This window comes from Heptranchias perlo, chromosome 9 (genome assembly GCF_035084215.1).
Source record: "Heptranchias perlo isolate sHepPer1 chromosome 9, sHepPer1.hap1, whole genome shotgun sequence".
In the NCBI taxonomy this organism is placed as follows: Eukaryota; Metazoa; Chordata; class Chondrichthyes; order Hexanchiformes; family Hexanchidae; genus Heptranchias; species Heptranchias perlo.
In genome coordinates, this window is record NC_090333.1 from 863,700 (window position 1) to 888,266 (window position 24,567).

Consider the following 24,567-nt stretch of genomic DNA (forward strand, 5'->3'; position numbering starts at 1 on the left):
TTTTTGTTTGATAATCCCCTCCTGTGATGCTCCTTGGGACGTTTTACTACGTTAAAGGTGCTATATAAATCCAAGTTGTTGTTATCAGACAAATATTTGACACCGAACCACATAAGGAGATGTTAGGACAGGTGATCAAAAGCTTGGTCAAAGAGGTGGGTTTTAAGGAGCGTCTTAAAGGAGGAGAGAGAGAGGTAGAGAGGGGGAGAGGTTTAGGGAGGGAATTCCAGAGCTTCGGGCCTAGACAGCTTAAATGCATCTATTCTATTTTCCTCAACTACTCCTTGTGGTAGCGAGTTCCACATTCGAACCACTCTCTGGGTAAAGAAGTTTCTCCTGAATTCCCTATTGGATTTATTAGATATTTATCTTATATTTATGGCCCCCAGTTTTGGTCTCCCCCACAAGTGGAAACATCTTCTCTACATCTACCCTATCAAACCCCTTTCATACTTTTAAAGACCTCTATCAGGTCACCCCTCAGCCTTCTCTTTCCTAGAGAAAAGAGCCTCAGCCTGTTCAGCCTGTCCTGATAGGTATAACCTCTCAGGTCTGGTATCATCCTTGTAAATCAAGATGGTTTCCCAATGTCCAGCTAGCAGGACAGTAAATGCTTCACCTCACCACCCTCGCTCTCACCTCACCACATTCCTCATCAGTAGAAAGAAGGCGTCCTTTGCGGACATGCAGAAGTTTTTACCATATATGGCGATCTGAAAGAAAGAAAGAAAGAAAGAACTTGCATTTATATTGCGCGTATCACAACCTCAGGACGTCCCAAAGTGCTTTACAACCAACGAAGTACTTTTGAAGTGTACTCACTGTTCTATTGTAGGAAACACAGCAGCCAATTTACACACAGCAAGCTCCCACAAACAGAGTGACCAGATAATCTGTTTTTTAGTGATGCCCAGGACACCGGGGGGGGGGAAACTCCCCCGCTCTTCTTCGAAGTAGTGGCGTGGGATCTTTCACGTCCACCTGCGAGGGCAGACGGGTCCTCGGTTTAACGTCTCATGCGAGAAACCAGCAGTGCAGCACTCCCTCAGTACTGCACTGGGAGTGTCAGCCGGGATATTATGCTTTGGAGCGGGACTGCGAACTCACAACCTTCTCACTCACAGGAGAGAGAGTGCTACCCACTGAGTCACGGCTGACAGCTAAAGTACTGCATAGCCAGTGAAGAACTTTTTTGTAGTGTAGTCACTGTTGTAAACGTAGGAAACGGGACAGCCTGGAGAAGTAACACTAAGTGACAAAGGCAACTTTGATTACTGGTAGGACAAAGTCAGGGAATCCCTCAATCAGCGACGCAGCGGGGACAGTGACTCACCATTATATACGCATTTCTGTTAAGGAATTTGATGAATTTTTCCAAGCACCAAAAGCAACATTTCAGACAGCAGAACAGGAACTTGGCAAACTTGTTCTGTGCACCTGCAGGTAAAGCAACAGAAACCAAATCAATTTACAATAGCAACAACAACTTGTATTTATACAGCGGCTTTAATGGAGTAAAATCACCCCAAGGCGCTTCACAGGAGCGATTATCAGACAAAATTTGACACCGAGCCACGTAAGAAGGAATTAGGACAGGTGACCAAAAGCTCGGTCAAAGAGGCAGGTTTTAAGGAGCATCTTAAAGGAGGAGAGGGGGAGAGGTTTAGGGAGGGAATTCCAGAGCTCGGGGCCGAGGCAGCTGAAGGCACGGCCGCCAATGGTGGAGCGATGAAAATCAGGGATGAGTAAGAGGCCAGAATTGGAGGAGCGATATAATAATAACATGGTTATATAGAATCTTACAGCTCAGGAGGCCATTCGGCCCATCGTGCCTGTGCCGGCTCTTTGAAAGAGCTATCCGATTAGTGCCACTCCTTATAGCCCTGCAAATTTTCCCACTTTCAAGTATTTATCCAATTCCCTTTTGAAGTTTATTATTGAATCTGCTTCCACCGCCCTTTCAAGCAGCACATTCCAGATCAGAACAACTCGCTGCGTAAAAAAAATTCTCCTCATCTCCCCTTTGTTTCTTTTTCCGATTACCTTAAATCTGTGTCCTCTGGTTACCAACCCTCCTGTCAGTGGAAACTATTTCTCCTTATTTACCCTATCAAAACCCCACATAATCTGCACACATTCCCTGTCAAATTTTTCTCACTATAAATTCCTATGCCCACGTTTATAATGAAAGCTGCCAATCTAAATCTGTCCCAATGTAATTACACCACCCCCCCCCAGGATACTGCAGCACCACCACCGGTAGGAGGGTGTAATTACAGCGTGACAAGTTTACATAGGAACATAGGAACAGGAGTTGGCCATTCAGCCCCTCGAGCCTGTTCCACCATTCAATGAGATCATAGCTGATCTGTGACCTAACTCCATATACCCGCCTTAGCCCCACATCCCTTAATACCTTTGGTTAACAAAAGTCTATCAATCTCAGATTTAAAATTAACAATTCAGTTTGCAGAACAGAGTTCCAAACTTCTACCACCCTTTGTGTGTAGAAGTGTTTCCTAACTTCACTCCTGAAAGTCCTGGCTCTAATTTTTAGACTATGTCCCCTAGTCCTAGACTCCCCAACTAGCGGAAATAGTTTCTCTCTATCTACCCTATCAGTTCCCCTTATTTTTGTTGAAACATCGATCAAATCACCCCTTAATCTTCTAAATGCCAGGGAATATAACCCTAGTTTGTGTAATCTTTCCTCATAATTTAACCCTTGGTGTCCAGGTATCATTCCAGTAAATCTACCCTGCATTCCCCGGTCAATAATTTGCCCTCAATTCCATGAGCTTCAACTTTATCTAACAGTCTCTTATGAGGGACTTTATCGAATGCCTTCTGGAAGTCCATATAAACAACATCCATAGACATTCCCCTGTCCACTACTTTAATCACCTCTTCAAAAAATTCAACCAGGTTCATTAGCCATGACCTACCCTTTACAAATCCATGCTGGCTCTCTCTGATCAGCTGAAAATTTTCAAGATGTTCAGTCACTCTATCCTTGATTATAGACTCTAGTAATTTCCCGACAACAGATGTTAGGTTAACTGGTCTATAATTTCCTGGTTTCCCCCTCTCACCATTCTTGAATCACGGAGTGATGTGCAAATTTCCATTCTAAAGGAATGGTTCCTGAATTGAGAGAACTATGGACGATTATAGTTCGGGCATCTGCAGTGTCCTCACCTACTTCCTGCAAAACCCTGGGATGGAAATCCTGGGCATTTGTCACTCTTTAGTGCCATTATTTTCTTCATTACTGTTAAAGTGCTCACGTTAATTATAGTGAGTCCCCATCCCTGATTCAAAATTAGTTTCCTTGGGATGTCCGGCATGCTATCCTCTTCCTCCACTGTAAATACTGACGCAAAGTAATGATTTAACATGTCCGCCATTTCCTTATTTTCATTTACAATATCACCATCATCAGTTTTTAAAGGGGCCCACACTGCTCTTGACAACCCTCTTTTTCCTAATATAATTGTAGAAATGAGTTGATTTTGATATCCCTTGTAAGTTTCTTTTCATACTCCCTTTTTGTAGCTCTTACTATCTGTTCTGTCACCCTTTGCTGTTCTTTGTATCTCTCCCAGTCGCCAGGATCTGTGCTATTTTTTTGCATTTTTCTTTTAGTTTTATGTTGTCCCTCGCCTCTTGTCCACGACTGTTTTTTTTTGGCAAGTGGAGTTCTTGCCCCTTAGGGCCATAAACTGGTTCTGTATCACATTAAATTCTTTTTTGAACACCTCCCACTAATTGTCATTTTACCCATTAACAGATTTGCCCAGTTTACTGTGGACAGTCTCTGTCTCATCCCATTGAAGTCGGCCTTACCTAAATTTAGAATCTTAGTAGCTGTTACGGGTTTCTCCCTTTCAAACACAACATTGAACTCGATCATACTATGATCGCTATTAGATAAATGTTCACGCACCGTTAGGCTGTTAACTAAATCTGGCTCATTACTCATAATTAAATCTAATATGGCCTGCCCCCTTGTTGGTTCTAGGACATATTGTTGCAGAAAGCTGTCCTGAACACACCCAAGAAATTCGTTACTTTTCTCACATGAGTTCGTCTGCTTATCCCAATCTATGTGAAAGTTAAAATCCCCCATTAAAACCACTCTGCCTTTGCGACATGCTTGTCTAATCTCTGCATTTATACATTCTGCCACTTCACAACTGCTATCAGGGGGCCTATACACAACTCCCACTACAGTCTTAAATCCTTTTCTATTTCTTCATTCTACCCATAAAGTCTCCACTGCTCATGTAACTCTTGTTATATCCTCTCTTATTATTGAAGTAGTTTCATCCTTCATCACAAAGGCCACTCCGCCCCCTCTGCCAGTAATCTAGCCTTCCTGTAGACCTTTACACAAGCAGTTCCCATTATAAATGTGGACATAGGAATTTATAATGGAAATATAAAAAATAAGTACCGAATGTATGAATATGGATGGGGACTGAACTATATCTACAGACCGTGACCCAATTAACTCCTGCCCTTTAACCCCACTTCACCTGAAGGTTACACTTGGTCTTGACTCCGCGAGAGTTCGAACAGCATTACAAAATTTATGTCCCTATTGTAAATGTGTTTGATTAAGTCGAATGACATAGAATTACCAGCACAGAAACAGGCTCCAGCCTGCTCAATCCTTCCTGATAGGTATAACCATCTGATCTCATCCTAGTAAATCTTTTTTGCACCTTCTCCAGTGCCTTGATATCCTTTTTATAATATGGAGACCAGAACTGTGCACAGTGCTCCAAGGGGTGAATTTTAATCCACCAGGACGGATGGGTTGGGGACGGGTGCGGACTAAAAATGTTTGGTTTTCAGAGCAGGACCGCATCCCGGCTCGAACCCGCCTGCTTCTGGGTCTAACCCTGGGGGGGGTTTGTCCTCGTGTGGAGAGCAGACACTAGGAAATCCCACCCTCACTTAAAGCCGGCGGGTCGATACTTAAAAAGGCAACGTACCTCATTGAGATACTTGAGGTTAATATTTTGTGTATTGCAAAAGTTAAATGAATTTAACCTGAACTGTTGGGATTTCCCATCACTTCCGATTCATGTCAGGTGAAAGCAGGTGGGAAGGGCCGGATGCATGAGGTGAGTGAGGGCCTTTATTGCACTGCTGGTGGGCCCAGAGGAGCAGGAGTGGTTTCACCCAGGCCCAACAAGCTCACCCCTGGCCGACAGGACCCCCGCGATCGGCCAACACCCCCAACCTCCCGATGATGCCCCCACCCCCCGATTTTGGACCCCACCTAATTCCGGCTCTTCAGCAGACCTCCAATTTCTTCTTTAGCCCCCCCCGCCCCGCTCCCCAATCTTCTCCCTGGTTCCCCCCACCACACCAATCTTCTCCCCGGCTCTTAGTTAAAATTTACCCCCAAGTGTGGTCTAACCAAGGTTCCATACGAGTTGAACATAGCTTCTCTGCTTTTCAGTTCTATCCCTCTAGAAATGAACCCCAGTGTTTGGTTTGCTTTTTTTTTATGGCCTTATCAACCTGTGTCGCTACTTTTAGTGGTTTGTATATCCATACCCCCAGATCCCTCTGTTCCTCCACCCCATTTAGACTCTTTAGATTGTCTTAACATTAATCGCATTGTCTGCTTGAAGATCCCAGAGTGAGGTTTCCTTCCTTCCCTCCCTCCCTCCCTCCCTCCCCGCTGGGAGCTTTGCCGCCAGAATTAGGGGCAACATCCATTACAAAGAGTGGGGGGGCCGGGGAGAGGGGAGCTCCAAACAACACCTGAGGGAGGCTCCGGAAGAGCCGCACTGCAGACGAAAAACGCAAATTTCGTAGCATGCATTCCATGACTAGCATCTCAAACGAGAGGTTTTTTTTTACAAACTCACCTTTAAGTTTATTGTCCAAGTATTCTAAGATGATTCTTATGAGTTGGATGAGGGCAAGAATTAAGGAGCCAAATGCCAGTGAACCCGTGTGGTACCTGAAACAATGACACAGATTCAGAATGATTGTTACCCGTCAATCGCAGCTAAAACAATTGTACTTATATCAAATCTCAAACTCAAACTCTTCCCAGGACCTGAAAACTGTAGAACTCTTTCCTCCCCTCTTCCTCCTGCAATCTTTCGGCCTTTAAAACCCAAGGTTGGCGTCACCGAATCACCACTTCCTGATTTATCTCGACTCTTTCACTGTTTTTAGCTTTCATAAAATCATAGGAAAGTTACAGCACGGAAGGAGGCCATTCGGCCCATCGGGTCCGTGCCGGCTCAATGCACGAGCAATCCAGCTGGTCCCACTCCCCCGCCCTTTCCCCGTAGCCCTGCAATTTTTTCATTTCAAGTACTTATCCAGTTCCCTTTTGAAGGCCATGATTGAATCTGCCTCTACCACCCCCTCGGGCAGTGCATTCCAGATCAGAACCACTCGCTGTGTAAAAAGGTTTTTTCTCATGTCGCCTTTGGTTCTTTTGCCAATCACCTTAAATCTATGTCCTCTGCTTCTTGAACCTTCTGCCAATGGGAACAGTTTCTCTCTATTTACTCTGTCTAGACCCTTCATGATTTTGAATACCTCTATCAAATCTCCTCGCAACCATCTCTGTTCCAAGGAGAACAACCCCAGCTTCTCCAGTCTATCCACGTAACTAAAGTCCCTCATCCCTGGAATCATTCTGGTAAATCTCCTCTGTACCCTCTCTAAGGCCTTCACATCCTTCCTAAAGTGCGGTGCCCGAACTGGACACAATACTCCAGTTGTGGTCGAACCAGTGTTTTATAAAGGTTCATCATGACTTTGGGTCCTTTATCAGGGGCCTTGGTCCTGCACCCTGGGTCTTGCCCCTTCGCCCTGGGCCTTGCCCCTTCGCCCTGGGCCTTGCCCCTTCGCCCTGACCCTTGCCCCTTCACCCTGGGTCTTGACTCTTGACCTTGGTTTCTCAGTCTTTAATAAAAGTTGTTTGGCTGTAAAACATATCAGTAAATTCTGCCACCTACTGACAGAGTAATAAACCTTGGAACCGAAAACTGCTTCTCCCTTTTATAGAGAAGAACAAACTTTCTAGGGCTGGATTTTCCCCTGCAATCCCGCCCAAAATCGGGCCTATAAATACAGGGGGGGGGCAGGATTGTCCTGGAGTCTCCAGGCGGGGTGAGGATGGACGTGTCAGGCGACCAATGGCGGGAGTGTGTGGGGGCGGGGCGTCGTGAGGATGGACGTGTCGGGCGACCAATGGCGGGAGTGTGTGGGGGCGGGGCGTCGTGAGGATGGACGTGTCAGGCGACCAATGGCGGGAGTGTGTGGGGGCGGGGCAGCGTGAGGATGGACGTGTCGGGCGACCAATGGCGGGAGTGTGTGGGGGCGGGGCGTCGTGAGGATGGACGTGTCAGGCGACCAATGGCGGGAGTGTGTGGGGGCGGGGCGTCGTGAGGATGGACGTGTCGGGCGACCAATGGCGAGAATGTGTGGGGGCGGGGCGTCGTGAGGATGGACGTGTCGGGCGACCAATGGCGGGAGTGTGTGGGGGCGGGGCAGCGTGAAGATGGACGTGTCGGGCGACCAATGGCGGGAGTGTGTGGGGGCGGGGCAGCGTGAAGATGGACGTGTTGGGCGACCAATGGCGGGAGTGTGTGGGGGCGGGGCAGCGTGAGGATGGACGTGTCGGGCGACCAATGGCGGGAGTGTTGGAGGGGGCGGGGCATCGTGAGGATGGACGTGTCGGGCGACCAATGGCGGGAGTGTGTGGGGGCGGGGCGTCGTGAGGATGGACGTGTCGGGCGACCAATGGCGGGAGTGTGTGGGGGCGGGGCAGCGTGAGGATGGACGTGTCGGGCGACCAATGGCGGGAGTGTGTGGGGGCGGGGCAGCGTGAGGATGGACGTGTCGGGCGACCAATGGCGGGAGTGCTGGAGGGGGCGGGGCATCGTGAGGATGGACGTGTCGGGTGACCAATGGCGGGAGTGTGTGGGGGCGGAGCGTTTGGAGGCGAGGGACGATGTGATGAAACCTCCAGGAATACGTCCAACCAGAGCTGGCGACCCTTGGTCTTACCTCAGGGCACGGCCGAACGAAGCCAGCAGAGGGAACGCTGGCATATCCGCCGGCTTCTTAAACGCCCAGTAATAGGAGGCAAAGGCACCAGCCAACGTGCACTGCCCCAGCGCGATCGCAAAGTTCACCAGCCACAAGAAGACAAAGAGGTTGCAGATTTGAAGGATGAAGATGTACTTGTGGTAAAGACTCTCTCCGCCGTAGAAAGCAAAGGCACATTGAGCGCCCGGGCACAGCTTGGTGACGTTGCTCGTGTTAAATACCTGTCGGGGGAAAAGGCCAAAGGTCGTCAGGTTACAGCCATCTCGTCATGCTTAGAAAATAAGTCCGCTTATTCATTCTGGGGATGTGGGCGTCGCTGGCAGGGCCGGCATTTATTGCCCACCTCTAAATTGCCCTGAGAAGGTGGTGATGGGCCTTCTTCTTGAACCACTGCAATTGTAGCGGGTTTGGTACAAACCGAGTGTCTCGCTCGGCCTCTTCAGAGGGGGAGTTAAGAGTCAACCACATTGGTTGTGGGGCTGGAGTCACATGTAGGCCCAGACCGGGTAAGGACGGCAGGTTTCTTTTCCTAAAGGGACATTAGTGAACCAGTTGGGTTTTTACGACAATCCGACAGCTTCGCTGTCACTTTTACTGGGAGCAGATTTTTATTTCCCGATATTTTAAAAATTGAGCTCAAATTCCCGTGGCGGGATTTGAACTCACATTTGCTGGATCACCAGGCCAGGCCTCTGGATCACCAGGCCTGGCCAGGCCTCTGGATCACCAGGCCAGTAACATAACCGCTACACTACCGTATTCCAGAGACGTTATTATTCAAAGTGAACGTTCGAACGAAGCAAAGCCATTTACGATACCGCAGTGAAGTGATGGCAGATGTGGCATTTTGTTTGTCGGGGATGGGGGAAGGCGGTTGCTTAGTTACGTTGCACAGGCAGTACGGCCCGTTGCCTTCACGTCTCCCCGCACAACGGATGGGGAGAGGTCGTCCCCGTGCTACCAGGTCAAGAACCCTTTCGAGGTGCCGAATGCGGGCGCAAACTGACACAACGGGCCGTTTTCTGCCACCTTCCTCCCCCCCCTCTTAGTGCCGAGTCGAAAATCCCCACCCCCTTTAGACTTCGATAGACACTCCATCGGCCTCGCTCCTGGTGTCGTGACAAGAGGCTCACAACCACGGGAGGGGAGACCCAAGAAAAGGTGACCGAAGGAGGTGACTTAACACACGGCACGGACAACACAGCCTGAGCTTTCCCCTCCATCCCATTTCCCAACACGTCCACAATCTGGAACCAGAGTGCTTACCTCAGGATTGCACGTTCTATTTGCATATATGCAATGACCCTGATTGGTCATCACTTTGTACACAGCCTCACCGGAGGTTGACAGAAATCTGCACATGTCACGTTAAAGAAATGTCTTTTTTCTCTTTCCGACTGTGTCAATAAATTGTCAAGCGTTTCATTTTAAAGTACGATGATAGAACTCTAATGGAGATACATTAAGCTTTTCATAGACTGATACAGCACAGGAGGAGGCCATTCGCCCCGTCGTGCCTGTGCCGGCTCGTTGAAAGAGCTCTCCAATTAATCCCACTCCCCCCAACTCTTCCCCATAGCCCTGCAATTTTTTTCCTTTTCAAATATATATCCTATTACCTTTTGAAAGTTACTATTTAAACTGCTTCCAACACTTTTTCAGGCAGTTCATTCCAGATCGTAACAACTCGCTCCGTAAAAAAATTTCTCCTCATCTCCCCTCTTTTTTTTGTCAATTATTTCAAAAGGCGTTTGATAAAGTGCCACATAATAGGCTTGTCATCAAGATTGAAGCCCATGGAATAAAGGGGGCAGTAGCATGGATACAAAACTGGCTAAATAACAGGAAGCAGAGAGTAGTGGCGAAAGGTTGTTTTTCGGACTGGAGGGAGGTGTACAGTGGTGTTCCCCAGAGGTCGGTGCTGGGACCACTGCTTTTTTTGATATATGTTAATGACTTGGACTTGGGTGTACAGGGCACAATTTCAAAATTTGCAGATGATACAAAAGTTGGAAGGGTAGTAAACAGTGAGGAGGATAGTGATAGACTTCAAGAGGATATAGACAGGCTGGTGGAATGGGTGGACACGTGGCAGATGAAATTCAACACAGGAAATTGCAAAGTGATACATTTCGGTAGGAAGAACGAGGAGAGGCAATATAAACTAGAGGGCACAATTCTAAAAGGGGTACAGGAACAGAGAGATCTGGGGGTATATATGCACAAATCGTTGAAGGTGGCAGGGCAGGTTGAGAAAGCGGTTAAAAAGCATACAGGGTCCTGGACTTTATAAATAGAGGCAGAGAGTATAAAAGTATGGAAGTTATGATGAACCTTTATAAAACACTGGTTCGGCCACAACTGGAGTATTGTGTCCAGTTCTGGGAACCGCACTTCAGGAAAGATGTGAATTCCTTAGAGAGGGGCAGAAAATATTTACTCAAATGATTCCAGGGATGAGGGACTTTAGTTCCGTGGATAGACTGGAGAAGCTGGGGTTGTTCTCCTTGGAACAGAGACGGTTGAGAGGAGATTTGATCGAGGTATTCAAAATCACGAAGGGTCTAGACAGAGTAGATAGAGAGAAACTGTTCCCATTGGCGGAAGGGTCAAGGAGCAGAGGACATAGATTTAAGGTGATTGGCGAAAGAACCAAAGATGACATGAGGAAAAACTTTTTTACACAGCGAGTGGTTAGGATCTGGAATGCATTGCCCGAGGGGGTGGTGGAGACATATTTAATTATAGCTTTCAAAAGGGAACTGGATAAGTACTTGAAGGGAAAAAATTGCAGGGCTACGGGGATAGGGCAGGGGAATGGGACTAGCTGGATTGCTCTTGCATAGAGGCAGCACGGACTCGACGGGCCAAATGGCCTCCTTCCGTGCTGTAATCTTTCTATGATTCTATGAATTATCTTAAATCTGTGTCCTCTGGTTACCGACCCTCCTGCCAGTGGAAATAATTCCTCCTTATTTACTTTATCAAAACCCCTCATGATTTTGAACACCTCTATTAAATCTCCCCTTAACCTTCTCTGCTCAAAGGAGAACAACCCCAGCTTCTCCAGTCTCTCCACATAACTGAAGTCCCTCATCCCCCTGGTACCATTCTAGTAAATCTCCTCTGCACCCTTTTCAAGTACAAATTGTACATTTAAACAGTTTTAACGAACATATATACCCGGAAGCCGTTATGTACTTTGATTCCTTTGTACATTTCAGGTCAGCTGACCGTGACCTGAAACTGTCAGCAGATCATTGGAAACGGAGCCTTACAGTACAGGCCGGATAATTAGCCTTCAGCGTTGGGAGATCGATAGCAACGCAGCAGTGTTATCTCAAAGGATACATAGCGGTGACAGCCCAATAGGAAATACAGATCGCTAGGAGCAGAAAGGTGATGATGGGGTAGAATAGAGTGGACATGATATATCCTATGGCCCTGATGACGAAAAATAAACAGTGAGATGCATAAATCACCACACTCCTTAATAATTTTAACAAAATCATAAATGGTCTGAAATAACTAAGCCACAATTACGAAGAATTACATCGAATTTTTACAGCATAGAAACAGGCCATTCGGCCCAACTGGTCCATGTCAGTGTTTATGCTCCACACGAGCCTCCTCCCTCCCTACTTCATCTCACCCTATCACTATCCCTTCTATTTCTTTCTCCCTCATGTGATTATCTAGATTACCCTTAAATGCATCTACACTAGTCCTCAACTACTCCTTGTGGTAGCGAGATCTACATTCTCACCGCTCTCTGGGTAAAGAAGTTTCTCCTGAATTCCTTATTGGGTTTATTAGTGACTATCTTATATTGATGAGTAACTTGCTCCGTATTTTTAAATCCATGTTCTGAAGTACATCTTCAAAACTATATGTCCTAACCTAACCCTCCGTTATATCCTAACCTAACCCTCCGTTATATCCTAACTTAACCCTCCATTATATCCTAACATTAGGGTACGTTGGAGGGTTACGTCAGGGTACGTTGGAGGGTTATGTTAGGATATGTTGGAAAGGATTAAGTTAGAGTACTTTGGAGGGTTAAGTCAGGTTGCATTGGAGGCTTATCTTAAAGTATGTCAGAGGGTTAAGTTAAGATATATCGGCGTGATTATGTTAGGGTACATTTGAGGGTTGCTAGGGTAAATTGGAAGGTTGTTAAGATCATGAAAACACTTATAGAGCAAGGCTACTACACTTTCAATCCTCAAACAATCCCAGCAATCACTTACTTGCTCCCTTCCCTGAGGAATGCAATTGCAATACAAATTCTTTTTCGGAGGAAAATCAGCATCAGTATGATGATCACTTCAATAATGCAGAGAATGATCACTGAAAAATACAACAGAGGCCCTGGTTTAAGAAAAGAAATACAAAGAACTGGAAAAGCGTGCATTTTAATAGAACGTCACTGAGACTGAAGTTATACTGCAATTGATATCCCTTGTTAAAGTGCACACGGACCTGACTATGACCAGGTCCTGACAGCTAATGTTCAATGTTAGCAGAGTCTGGTGTCAGTATTTATTCTCTCCTATACTAGAAACATTCCATTGGAAGTTTATCAAGCTCCTTAGACCACCTGGGGACTTTGGAAACATGGTATCGCCCTCTTGGAAGGGTCATTCGCAGCTTGACGTTAGTACACCAGGGAGCAAGAGAAATCAGATCAGGATCTGGCTGCCAGCTGTTTATCCCATTAATGCGCAGCCTTGAAGGTGAACGGTCCCATGTGTGAAGGAAGCTCTCAGGACCTTGTCCAATCCAGTAATTATTTGGTTGTTGGGAGACATTTGGTAGCAGCCCCCAGGTCGTAACTGTCCCGGCCTCCCTCTTTATCTATAGAACAACATGGGGGGCAGGAAGTTGGTCTTTGGCCAAAGTGCGAAACAAAGAATAGAGAATCGTGGTTTTACATCACAACCAATTTTCTTTTCCATTGAAGGCAACCCCCCAACACACCCTAACGTAACCTCCCGACATATCGTAACTCAACCCTCCAACACACCCTAACGTAACCTCCCGACATATCGTAACTCAACCCCCCAACACACCCGAACGTAACCTCCCGACATATCGTAACTCAACCCTCCAACACACCCGAACGTAACCTCCCGACATATCGTAACTCAACCCTCCAACACACCCGAACGTAACCTCCCAACATATCGTAACTCAACCCTCCAACACACCTGAACGTAACCTCCCAACATATCTTAACTCAACCCTGCAACACACCCCAACGCAACCTCCCAACATATCTTAACTCAACCCTCCAACACACCCCAGCGTAACCTCCCAACATATCGTAACTCAACCCTCCAACACACCCGAACGTAACCTCCCGACATATCGTAACTCAACCCTCCAACACACCCCAACGTAACCACGCAACATATCGTAACTCAACCCTCCAACACGCCCCAACGTAACCACCCAACATATCGTAACTCAACCCTCCAACACACCTGAACGTAACCTCCCGAAATATCGTAACTCAACCCTCCAACACACCCCAACGTAACCACCCAACATATCGTAACTCAACCCTCCAACACACCCTAACGTAACCTCCCGACATAGCTTAACTCAACCCCCCAACACACCCCAACGTAACCTCCCAACATATCTTAACTCAACCCCCCAAAACACCCCAACGTAACCTCCCGACATATCGTAACTCAACCCTCCAACACACCCCAACGTAACCTCCCAACATATCATAACTCAACCCTCCAACACACCCTAACGTAACCTCCCGACATATCGTAACTCAACCCTCCAACACACCCTAACGTAACCTCCCAACATATCGTAACTCAACCCTCCAATACACCCTAACGTAACCTCCCAACACACCCTAACTCAACCCTCCAACACTCCCTAACGTAACCTCCCAACATATCATAACTCAACCTTCCAACACACCCTAACGTAACCTCCCGGCATATCGTAACTCAACCCCCCAACACACCCGAACGTAACCTCCCGACATATCGTAACTCAACCCTCCAACACACCCGAACGTAACCTCCCGACATATCGTAACTCAACCCTCCAACACACCCGAACGTAACCTCCCAACATATCGTAACTCAACCCTCCAACACACCCCAACGTAACCTCCCAACATATCTTAACTCAACCCTGCAACACACCCCAACGCAACCTCCCAACATATCTTAACTCAACCCTCCAACACACCCCAACGTAACCTCCCAACATATCGTAACTCAACCCTCCAACACGCCCCAACGTAACCACCCAACATATCGTAACTCAACCCTCCAACACACCTGAACGTAACCTCCCGACATATCGTAACTCAACCCTCCAACACACCCCAACGTAGCCACCCAACATATCGTAACTCAACCCTCCAACACACCCTAACGTAACCTCCCGACATATCTTAACTCAACCCCCCAACACACCCCAACGTAACCTCCCAACATATCTTAACTCAACCCCCCAAAACACCCCAACGTAACCTCCCGACATATCGTAACTCAACCCTCCAACACACCCTAACGTAACCTCCCAACACACCCTAACTCAACCCCCCCAACATACCCTAACGTAACCTCCCAACATATCTTAACTCAACCCTCCAACACACCCTAACGTAACCTCCTGACATATCGTAACTCAACCCTCCTACACACCCTAACGTAACCTCCCAACATATCGTAACTCAACCCTCCAACACACCCTAACGTAACCTCCCAACATATCGTAACTCAACCCTCCAACACACCCTAACGTAACCTCCCAACATATCATAACTCAACCCTCTGACACACCCTAACGTAACCTCCCAACACACCCTAACTCAACACCCCCAACATACCCTAACGTAACCTCCCAACATATCTTAACCCAACCCCCCAACACACCCGAACGTAACCTCCCAACATATCTTAACTCAACCCCCCAACACACCCGAACGTAACCTCCCAACATATCGTAACTCAACCCTCCAACACACCCTAACGTAACCTCCCAACACACCCTAACTCAACCCCCCAACACACCCGAACATAACCTCCCAACATATCGTAACTCAACCCTCCAACACACCCTAACGTAACCTCCCAACACACCCTAACTCAACCCTCCAACACACCCTAACGTAACCTCCCAACATATCTTAACCCAACCCCCCAACACACCCGAACATAACCTCCCAACATATCGTAACTCAACCCTCCAACACACCCTAACGTAACCTCCCAACACACCCTAACTCAACCCTCCAACACACCCTAACGTAACCTCCCAACACACCCTAACTCAACCCTCCAACACACCCTAACGTAACCTCCCAACACACCCTAACTCAACCCTCCAACGCTCCCTAACGTAACCTCCCAACATACCCTAACTCAACCCCCCAACACACCCGAACGTAACCTCCCAACATATCGTAACTCAACCCTCCAACACACCCTAACGTAACCTCCCAACATATCATAACTCAACCCTCCAACACACCCTAACGTAACCTCCCGACATATCGTAACTCAACCCTCCAACACACCCTAACATAACCTCCCGACATATCGTAACTCAACCCCCCAACACACCCGAACGTAACCTCCCGACATATCGTAACTCAACCCTCCAACACACCCGAACGTAACCTCCCGACATATCGTTACTCAACCCTCCAACACACCCGAACGTAACCTCCCAACATATCGTAACTCAACCCCCCAACACACCCCAACGTAACCTCCCAACATATCTTAACTCAACCCTCCAACACGCCCCAACGTAACCACCCAACATATCGTAACTCAACCCTCCAACACACCTGAACGTAACCTCCCGACATATCGTAACTCAACCCTCCAACACACCCCAACGTAACCACGCAACACACCCGAACTCAACCCTCCAACACACCCTAACGTAACCTCCCAACACACCCTAACTCAACCCTCCAACGCTCCCTAACGTAACCTCCCAACATATCGTAACTCAACCCTCCAACACACCCTAACATAACCTCCCGACATATCGTAACTCAACCCCCCAACACACCCGAACGTAACCTCCCGACATATCGTAACTCAACCCTCCAACACACCCTAACGTAACCTCCCAACACACCCTAACTCAACCCTCCAACATACCCTAACGTAACCTCCCAACATATCTTAACCCAACCCCCCAACACACCCGAACGTAACCTCCCAACATATCTTAACTCAACCCCCCAACACACCCGAACGTAACCTCCCAACATATCGTAACTCAACCCTCCAACACACCCTAACGTAACCTCCCAACACACCCTAACTCAACCCTCCAACACACCCTAACGTAACCTCCCAACACACCCTAACTCAACCCTCCAACACACCCTAACGTAACCTCCCAACACACCCTAACTCAACCCTCCAACGCTCCCTAACGTAACCTCCCAACATACCCTAACTCAACCCCCCAACACACCCGAACGTAACCTCCCAACATATCGTAACTCAACCCTCCAACACACCCTAACGTAACCTCCCAACATATCATAACTCAACCCTCCAACACTCCCTAACGTAACCTCCCAACATATCATAACTCAACCCTCTGACACACCCTAACGTAACCTCCCAACACACCCTAACTCAACCCCCCCAACATACCCTAACGTAACCTCCCAACACACCCTAACTCAACCCTCCAACACACCCCAACGTAACCTCCCGACATATCTTAACTCAACCCCCCAACACACCCCAACGTAACCTCCCAACATATCTTAACTCAACCCCCCAAAACACCCCAACGTAACCTCCCAACATATCGGAACTCAAACCCCCAACACACCCGAACGTAACCTCCCAACATATCATAACTCAACCCTCCAACACACCCCAACGTAACCTCCCAACATATTGTAACTCAACCCTCCAACACACCCCAACGTAACCTCCCAACATATCGTAACTCAACCCTCCAACACACCCTAACGTAACCTCCCAACATATCATAACTCAACCCTCTGACACACCCTAACGTAACCTCCCAACATATCGTAACTCAACCCTCCAACACACCCTAACGTAACCTCCCAACATATCTTAACTCAACCCTCCAACACACCCCAACGTAACCTCCCAACATATCGTAACTCAACCCTCCAACACACCCGAACGTAACCTCCCGACATATAGTAACTCAACCCACCAACACACCCCAACGTAACCACGCAACATATCGTAACTCAACCCTCCAACACGCCCCAACGTAACCTCCCGACATAGCTTAACTCAACCCCCCAACACACCCCAACGTAACCTCCCAACATATCTTAACTCAACCCCCCAAAACACCCCAACGTAACCTCCCAACATATCGTAACTCAACCCTCCAACACACTCGAAAGTAACCTCCCAACATATCTTAACTCAACCCTCCAACACACCCTAATGTAACCTCCCGACATATCGTAACTCAACCCTCCTACACACCCTAACGTAACCTCCCAACATATTGTAACTCAACCCTCCAACACACCTGAACGTAACCTCCCGACATATCGTAACTCAACCCTCCAACATACCCTAACGTAACCTCCCGACATATCGTAACTCAACCCTCCTACACACCCTAACGTAACCTCCCAACATATTGTAACTCAACCCTCCAACACACCCTAACGTAACCTCCCAACATATCGTAACTCAACCCTCCAACACACCCTAACGTAACCTCCCAACATATCGTAACTCAACCCTCCAACACACCCTAACGTAACCTCCCAACATATCGTAACTCAACCCTCCAATACACTCTAACGTAACCTCCCAACACACCCTAACTCAACCCTCCAACACACCCTAACGTAACCTCCCAACATATCATAACTCAACCCTCCAACACACCCTAACGTAACCACCCGGCATATCGTAACTCAACCCCCCAACACACCCGAACGTAACCTCCCGACATATCGTAACTCAACCCTCCAACACGCCCCAACGTAACCACCCAACATATCGTAACTCAACCCTCCAACACACCTGAACGTAACCTCCCGACATATCGTAACTCAACCCCCCCAACATACCCTAACGTAACCTCCCAACATATCTTAACTCAACCCTCCAACACACCCTAACGTAACCTCCCAACATATCGTAACTCAACCCTCCAATACACCCTAACGTAACCTCCCAACACACCCTAACTCAACCCTCCAACACTCCCTAACGTAACCTCCCAACATATCATAACTCAACCCTCTGACACACCCTAACGTAACCTCCCAACACACCCTAACTCAAACCCCCCAACATACCCTAACGTAACCTCCCAACACACCCTAACTCAACCCTCCAACGCACCCTAACGTAACCTCCCAACATATCGGAACTCAACCCCCCAACACACCCGAACGTAACCTCCCAACATATCATAACTCAACCCTCCAACACACCCCAACGTAACCTCCCAACATATTGTAACTCAACCCTCCAACACACCCCAACGTAACCTCCCAACATATCGTAACTCAACCCTCCAACACACCCTAACGTAACCTCACAACATATTGTAACTCAACCCTCCAACACACCCTAACGTAACCTCCCAACATATCATAACTCAACCCTCTGACACATCCTAACGTAACCTCCCAACATATCGTAACTCAACCCTCCAACACACCCTAACGTAACCTCCCAACATATCTTAACTCAACCCTGCAACACACCCCAACGCAACCTCCCAACATATCTTAACTCAACCCTCCAACACACCCCAACGTAACCTCCCAACATATCGTAACTCAACCCTCCAACACACCCGAACGTAACCTCCCGACATATAGTAACTCAACCCTCCAACACACCCCAACGTAACCACGCAACATATCGTAACTCAACCCTCCAACACGCCCCAACGTAACCACCCAACATATCGTAACTCAACCCTCCAACACACCTGAACGTAACCTCCCGAAATATCGTAACTCAACCCTCCAACACACCCCAACGTAACCACCCAACATATCGTAACTCAACCCTCCAACACACCCTAACGTAACCTCCCGACATAGCTTAACTCAACCCCCCAACACACCCCAACGTAACCTCCCAACATATCTTAACTCAACCCCCCAAAACACCCCAACGTAACCTCCCAACATATCGTAACTCAACCCTCCAACACACCCGAAAGTAACCTCCCAACATATCTTAACTCAACCCTCCAACACACCCTAACGTAACCTCCCGACATATCGTAACTCAACCCTCCTACACACCCTAACGTAACCTCCCAACATATTGTAACTCAACCCTCCAACACACCTGAACGTAACCTCCCGACATATCGTAACTCAACCCTCCAACATACCCTAACGTAACCTCCCGACATATCGTAACTCAACCCTCCTACACACCCTAACGTAACCTCCCAACATATTGTAACTCAACCCTCCAACACACCCTAACGTAACCTCCCAACATATCGTAACTCAACCCTCCAACACACCCTAACGTAACCTCCCAACATATCGTAACTCAACCCTCCAATACACCCTAACGTAACCTCCCAACACACCCTAACTCAACCCTCCAACACACCCTAACGTAACCTCCCAACATATCATAACTCAACCCTCCAACACACCCTAACGTAACCTCCCGGCATATCGTAACTCAACCCCCCAACACACCCGAACGTAACCTCCCGACATATCGTAACTCAACCCTCCAACACGCCCCAACATAACCACCCAACATATCGTAACTCAACCCTCCAACACACCTGAACGTAACCTCCCGACATATCGTAACTCAACCCCCCCAACATACCCTAACGTAACCTCCCAACATATCTTAACTCAACCCTCCAACACACCCTAACGTAACCTCCCAACATATCGTAACTCAACCCTCCAATACACCCTAACGTAACCTCCCAACACACCCTAACTCAACCCTCCAACACTCCCTAACGTAACCTCCCAACATATCATAACTCAACCCTCTGACACACCCTAACGTAACCTCCCAACACACCCTAACTCAACCCTCCAACGCACCCTAACGTAACCTCCCAACATATCGGAACTCAACCCCCCAACACACCCGAACGTAACCTCCCAACATATCATAACTCAACCCTCCAACACACCCTAACGTAACCTCCCGACATAGCTTAACTCAACCCCCCAACACACCCCAACGTAACCTCCCAACATATCTTAACTCAACCCCCCAAAACACCCCAACGTAACCTCCCAACATATCGTAACTCAACCCTCCAACACACCCGAAAGTAACCTCCCAACATATCTTAACTCAACCCTCCAACACACCCTAACGTAACCTCCCGACATATCGTAACTCAACCCTCCTACACACCCTAACGTAACCTCCCAACATATTGTAACTCAACCCTCCAACACACCTGAACGTAACCTCCCGACATATCGTAACTCAACCCTCCAACATACCCTAACGTAACCTCCCGACATATCGTAACTCAACCCTCCTACACACCCTAACGTAACCTCCCAACATATTGTAACTCAACCCTCCAACACACCCTAACGTAACCTCCCAACATATCGTAACTCAACCCTCCAACACACCCTAACGTAACCTCCCAACATATCGTAACTCAACCCTCCAATACACCCTAACGTAACCTCCCAACACACCCTAACTCAACCCTCCAACACACCCTAACGTAACCTCCCAACATATCATAACTCAACCCTCCAACACACCCTAACGTAACCTCCCGGCATATCGTAACTCAACCCCCCAACACACCCGAACGTAACCTCCCGACATATCGTAACTCAACCCTCCAACACGCCCCAACATAACCACCCAACATATCGTAACTCAACCCTCCAACACACCTGAACGTAACCTCCCGACATATCGTAACTCAACCCCCCCAACATACCCTAACGTAACCTCCCAACATATCTTAACTCAACCCTCCAACACACCCTAACGTAACCTCCCAACATATCGTAACTCAACCCTCCAATACACCCTAACGTAACCTCCCAACACACCCTAACTCAACCCTCCAACACTCCCTAACGTAACCTCCCAACATATCATAACTCAACCCTCTGACACACCCTAACGTAACCTCCCAACACACCCTAACTCAACCCTCCAACGCACCCTAACGTAACCTCCCAACATATCGGAACTCAACCCCCCAACACACCCGAACGTAACCTCCCAACATATCATAACTCAACCCTCCAACACACCCCAACGTAACCTCCCAACATATTGTAACTCAACCCTCCAACACACCCCAACGTAACCTCCCAACATATCGTAACTCAACCCTCCAACACACCCTAACGTAACCTCCCAACATATAGTAACTCAACCCTCCAACACACCCTAACGTAACCTCCCAACATATCATAACTCAACCCTCCAACACACCCTAACGTAACCTCCCAACATATCGGAACTCAACCCCCCAACGCACCCGAACGTAACCTCCCAACATATCATAACTCAACCCTCCAACACACCCCAACGTAACCTCCCAACATATTGTAACTCAACCCTCCAACACACCCCAACGTAACCTCCCAACATATCGTAACTCAACCCTCCAACACACCCTAACGTAACCTCCCAACATATCGTAACTCAACCCTCCAACACACCCTAACGTAACCTCCCAACATATCTTAACTCAACCCTGCAACACACCCCAACGCAACCTCCCAACATATCTTAACTCAACCCTCCAACACACCCCAACGTAACCTCCCAACATATCGTAACTCAACCCTCCAACACACCCGAACGTAACCTCCCGACATATCGTAACTCAACCCTCCAACACACCCCAACGTAACCACGCAACATATCGTAACTCAACCCTCCAACACGCCCCAACGTAACCACCCAACATATCGTAACTCAACCCTCCAACACACCTGAACGTAACCTCCCGAAATATCGTAACTCAACCCTCCAACACACCCCAACGTAACCACCCAACATATCGTAACTCAACCCTCCAACACACCCCAACGTAACCTCCCAACATATCGTAACTCAACCCTCCAACACACCCGAAAGTAACCTCCCAACATATCTTAACTCAACCCTCCAACACACCCTAACGTAACCTCCCGACATATCGTAACTCAACTCTCCTACACACCCTAACGTAACCTCCCAACATATCGTAACTCAACCCTCCAACACACCCTAACGTAACCTCCCAACATATCGTAACTCAACCCTCCAATACACCCTAACGTAACCTCCCAACACACCCTAACTCAACCCTCCAACACTCCCTAACGTAACCTCCCAACATATAGTAACTCAACCCTCCAACACACCCTAACGTAACCTCCCAACATATCATAACTCAACCCTCCAACACACCCTAACGTAACCTCCCAACATATCGGAACTCAACCCCCCAACGCACCCGAACGTAACCTCCCAACATATCATAACTCAACCCTCCAACACACCCCAACGTAACCTCCCAACATATTGTAACTCAACCCTCCAACACACCCCAACGTAACCTCCCAACATATCGTAACTCAACCCTCCAACACACCCTAACGTAACCTCCCAACATATCGTAACTCAACCCTCCAACACACCCTAACGTAACCTCCCAACATATCTTAACTCAACCCTGCAACACACCCCAACGCAACCTCCCAACATATCTTAACTCAACCCTCCAACACACCCCAACGTAACCTCCCAACATATCGTAACTCAACCCTCCAACACACCCGAACGTAACCTCCCGACATATCGTAACTCAACCCTCCAACACACCCCAACGTAACCACGCAACATATCGTAACTCAACCCTCCAACACGCCCCAACGTAACCACCCAACATATCGTAACTCAACCCTCCAACACACCTGAACGTAACCTCCCGAAATATCGTAACTCAACCCTCCAACACACCCCAACGTAACCACCCAACATATCGTAACTCAACCCTCCAACACACCCCAACGTAACCTCCCAACATATCGTAACTCAACCCTCCAACACACCCGAAAGTAACCTCCCAACATATCTTAACTCAACCCTCCAACACACCCTAACGTAACCTCCCGACATATCGTAACTCAACTCTCCTACACACCCTAACGTAACCTCCCAACATATCGTAACTCAACCCTCCAACACACCCTAACGTAACCTCCCAACATATCGTAACTCAACCCTCCAATACACCCTAACGTAACCTCCCAACACACCCTAACTCAACCCTCCAACACTCCCTAACGTAACCTCCCAACATATCATAACTCAACCCTCCAACACACCCTAACGTAACCTCCCGGCATATCGTAACTCAACCCCCCAACACACCCGAACGTAACCTCCCGACATATCGTAACTCAACCCTCCAACACACCCGAACGTAACCTCCCGACATATCGTAACTCAACCCTCCAACACACCCGAACGTAACCTCCCAACATATCGTAACTCAACCCTCCAACACACCCCAACGTAACCTCCCAACATATCTTAACTCAACCCTGCAACACACCCCAACGCAACCTCCCAACATATCTTAACTCAACCCTCCAACACACCCCAACGTAATCTCCCAACATATCGTAACTCAAACCTCCAACACGCCCCAACGTAACCACCCAACATATCGTAACTCAACCCTCCAACACACCTGAACGTAACCTCCCGACATATCGTAACTCAACCCTCCAAACACCCCAAGGTAACCACCCAACATATCGTAACTCAACCCTCCAACACACCCTAACGTAACCTCCCGACATATCTTAACTCAACCCCCCAACACACCCCAACGTAACCTCCCAACATATCTTAACTCAACCCCCCAAAACACCCCAACGTAACCTCCCGACATTTCGTAACTCAACCCTCCAACACACCCTAACGTAACCTCCCAACACACCCTAACTCAACCCCCCCAACATACCCTAGCGTAACCTCCCAACATATCGTAACTCAACCCTCCAACACACACTAACGTAACCTCCTGACATATCGTAACTCAACCCTCCTACACACCCTAACGTAACCTCCCAACATATCGTAACTCAACCCTCCAACACACCCTAACGTAACCTCCCAACATATCGTAACTCAACCCTCCAACACTCCCTAACGTAACCTCCCAACATATCATAACTCAACCCTCTGACACACCCTAACGTAACCTCCCAACACACCCTAACTCAACCCCCCCAACATACCCTAACGTAACCTCCCAACATATCTTAACCCAACCCCCCAACACACCCGAACGTAACCTCCCAACATATCTTAACTCAACCCTCCAACACACCCTAACGTAACCTCCCAACACACCCTAACTCAACCCCCCAACGCACCCTAACGTAACCTCCCAACACACCCTAACTCAACCCCCCAACACACCCGAACGTAACCTCCCAACATATCGTAACTC

The 24,567-nt window shown here is 48.1% G+C and overlaps 1 protein-coding gene across 5 annotated transcripts in view; it reads right to left on the bottom strand.

The window, feature by feature from the left end:
• LOC137325085 (choline transporter-like protein 5) overlaps nt 1-24,567 on the bottom strand; it is a 355,604-nt gene that overhangs the window by 25,320 nt on the left and 305,717 nt on the right. For all 5 annotated transcript variants that reach the window (XM_067989790.1, XM_067989793.1, XM_067989791.1 and 2 more), the window contains 7 exons: nt 12,345-12,444; nt 11,446-11,538; nt 9,361-9,448; nt 8,053-8,315; nt 5,889-5,983; nt 1,334-1,437; nt 640-713 (listed from right to left, as the gene is read on the bottom strand). In XM_067989790.1, coding sequence (XP_067845891.1) covers nt 640-713; nt 1,334-1,437; nt 5,889-5,983; nt 8,053-8,315; nt 9,361-9,448; nt 11,446-11,538; nt 12,345-12,444 — 817 coding nt within the window. The remainder of the gene's footprint in view (nt 1-639; nt 714-1,333; nt 1,438-5,888; nt 5,984-8,052; nt 8,316-9,360; nt 9,449-11,445; nt 11,539-12,344; nt 12,445-24,567) is intronic.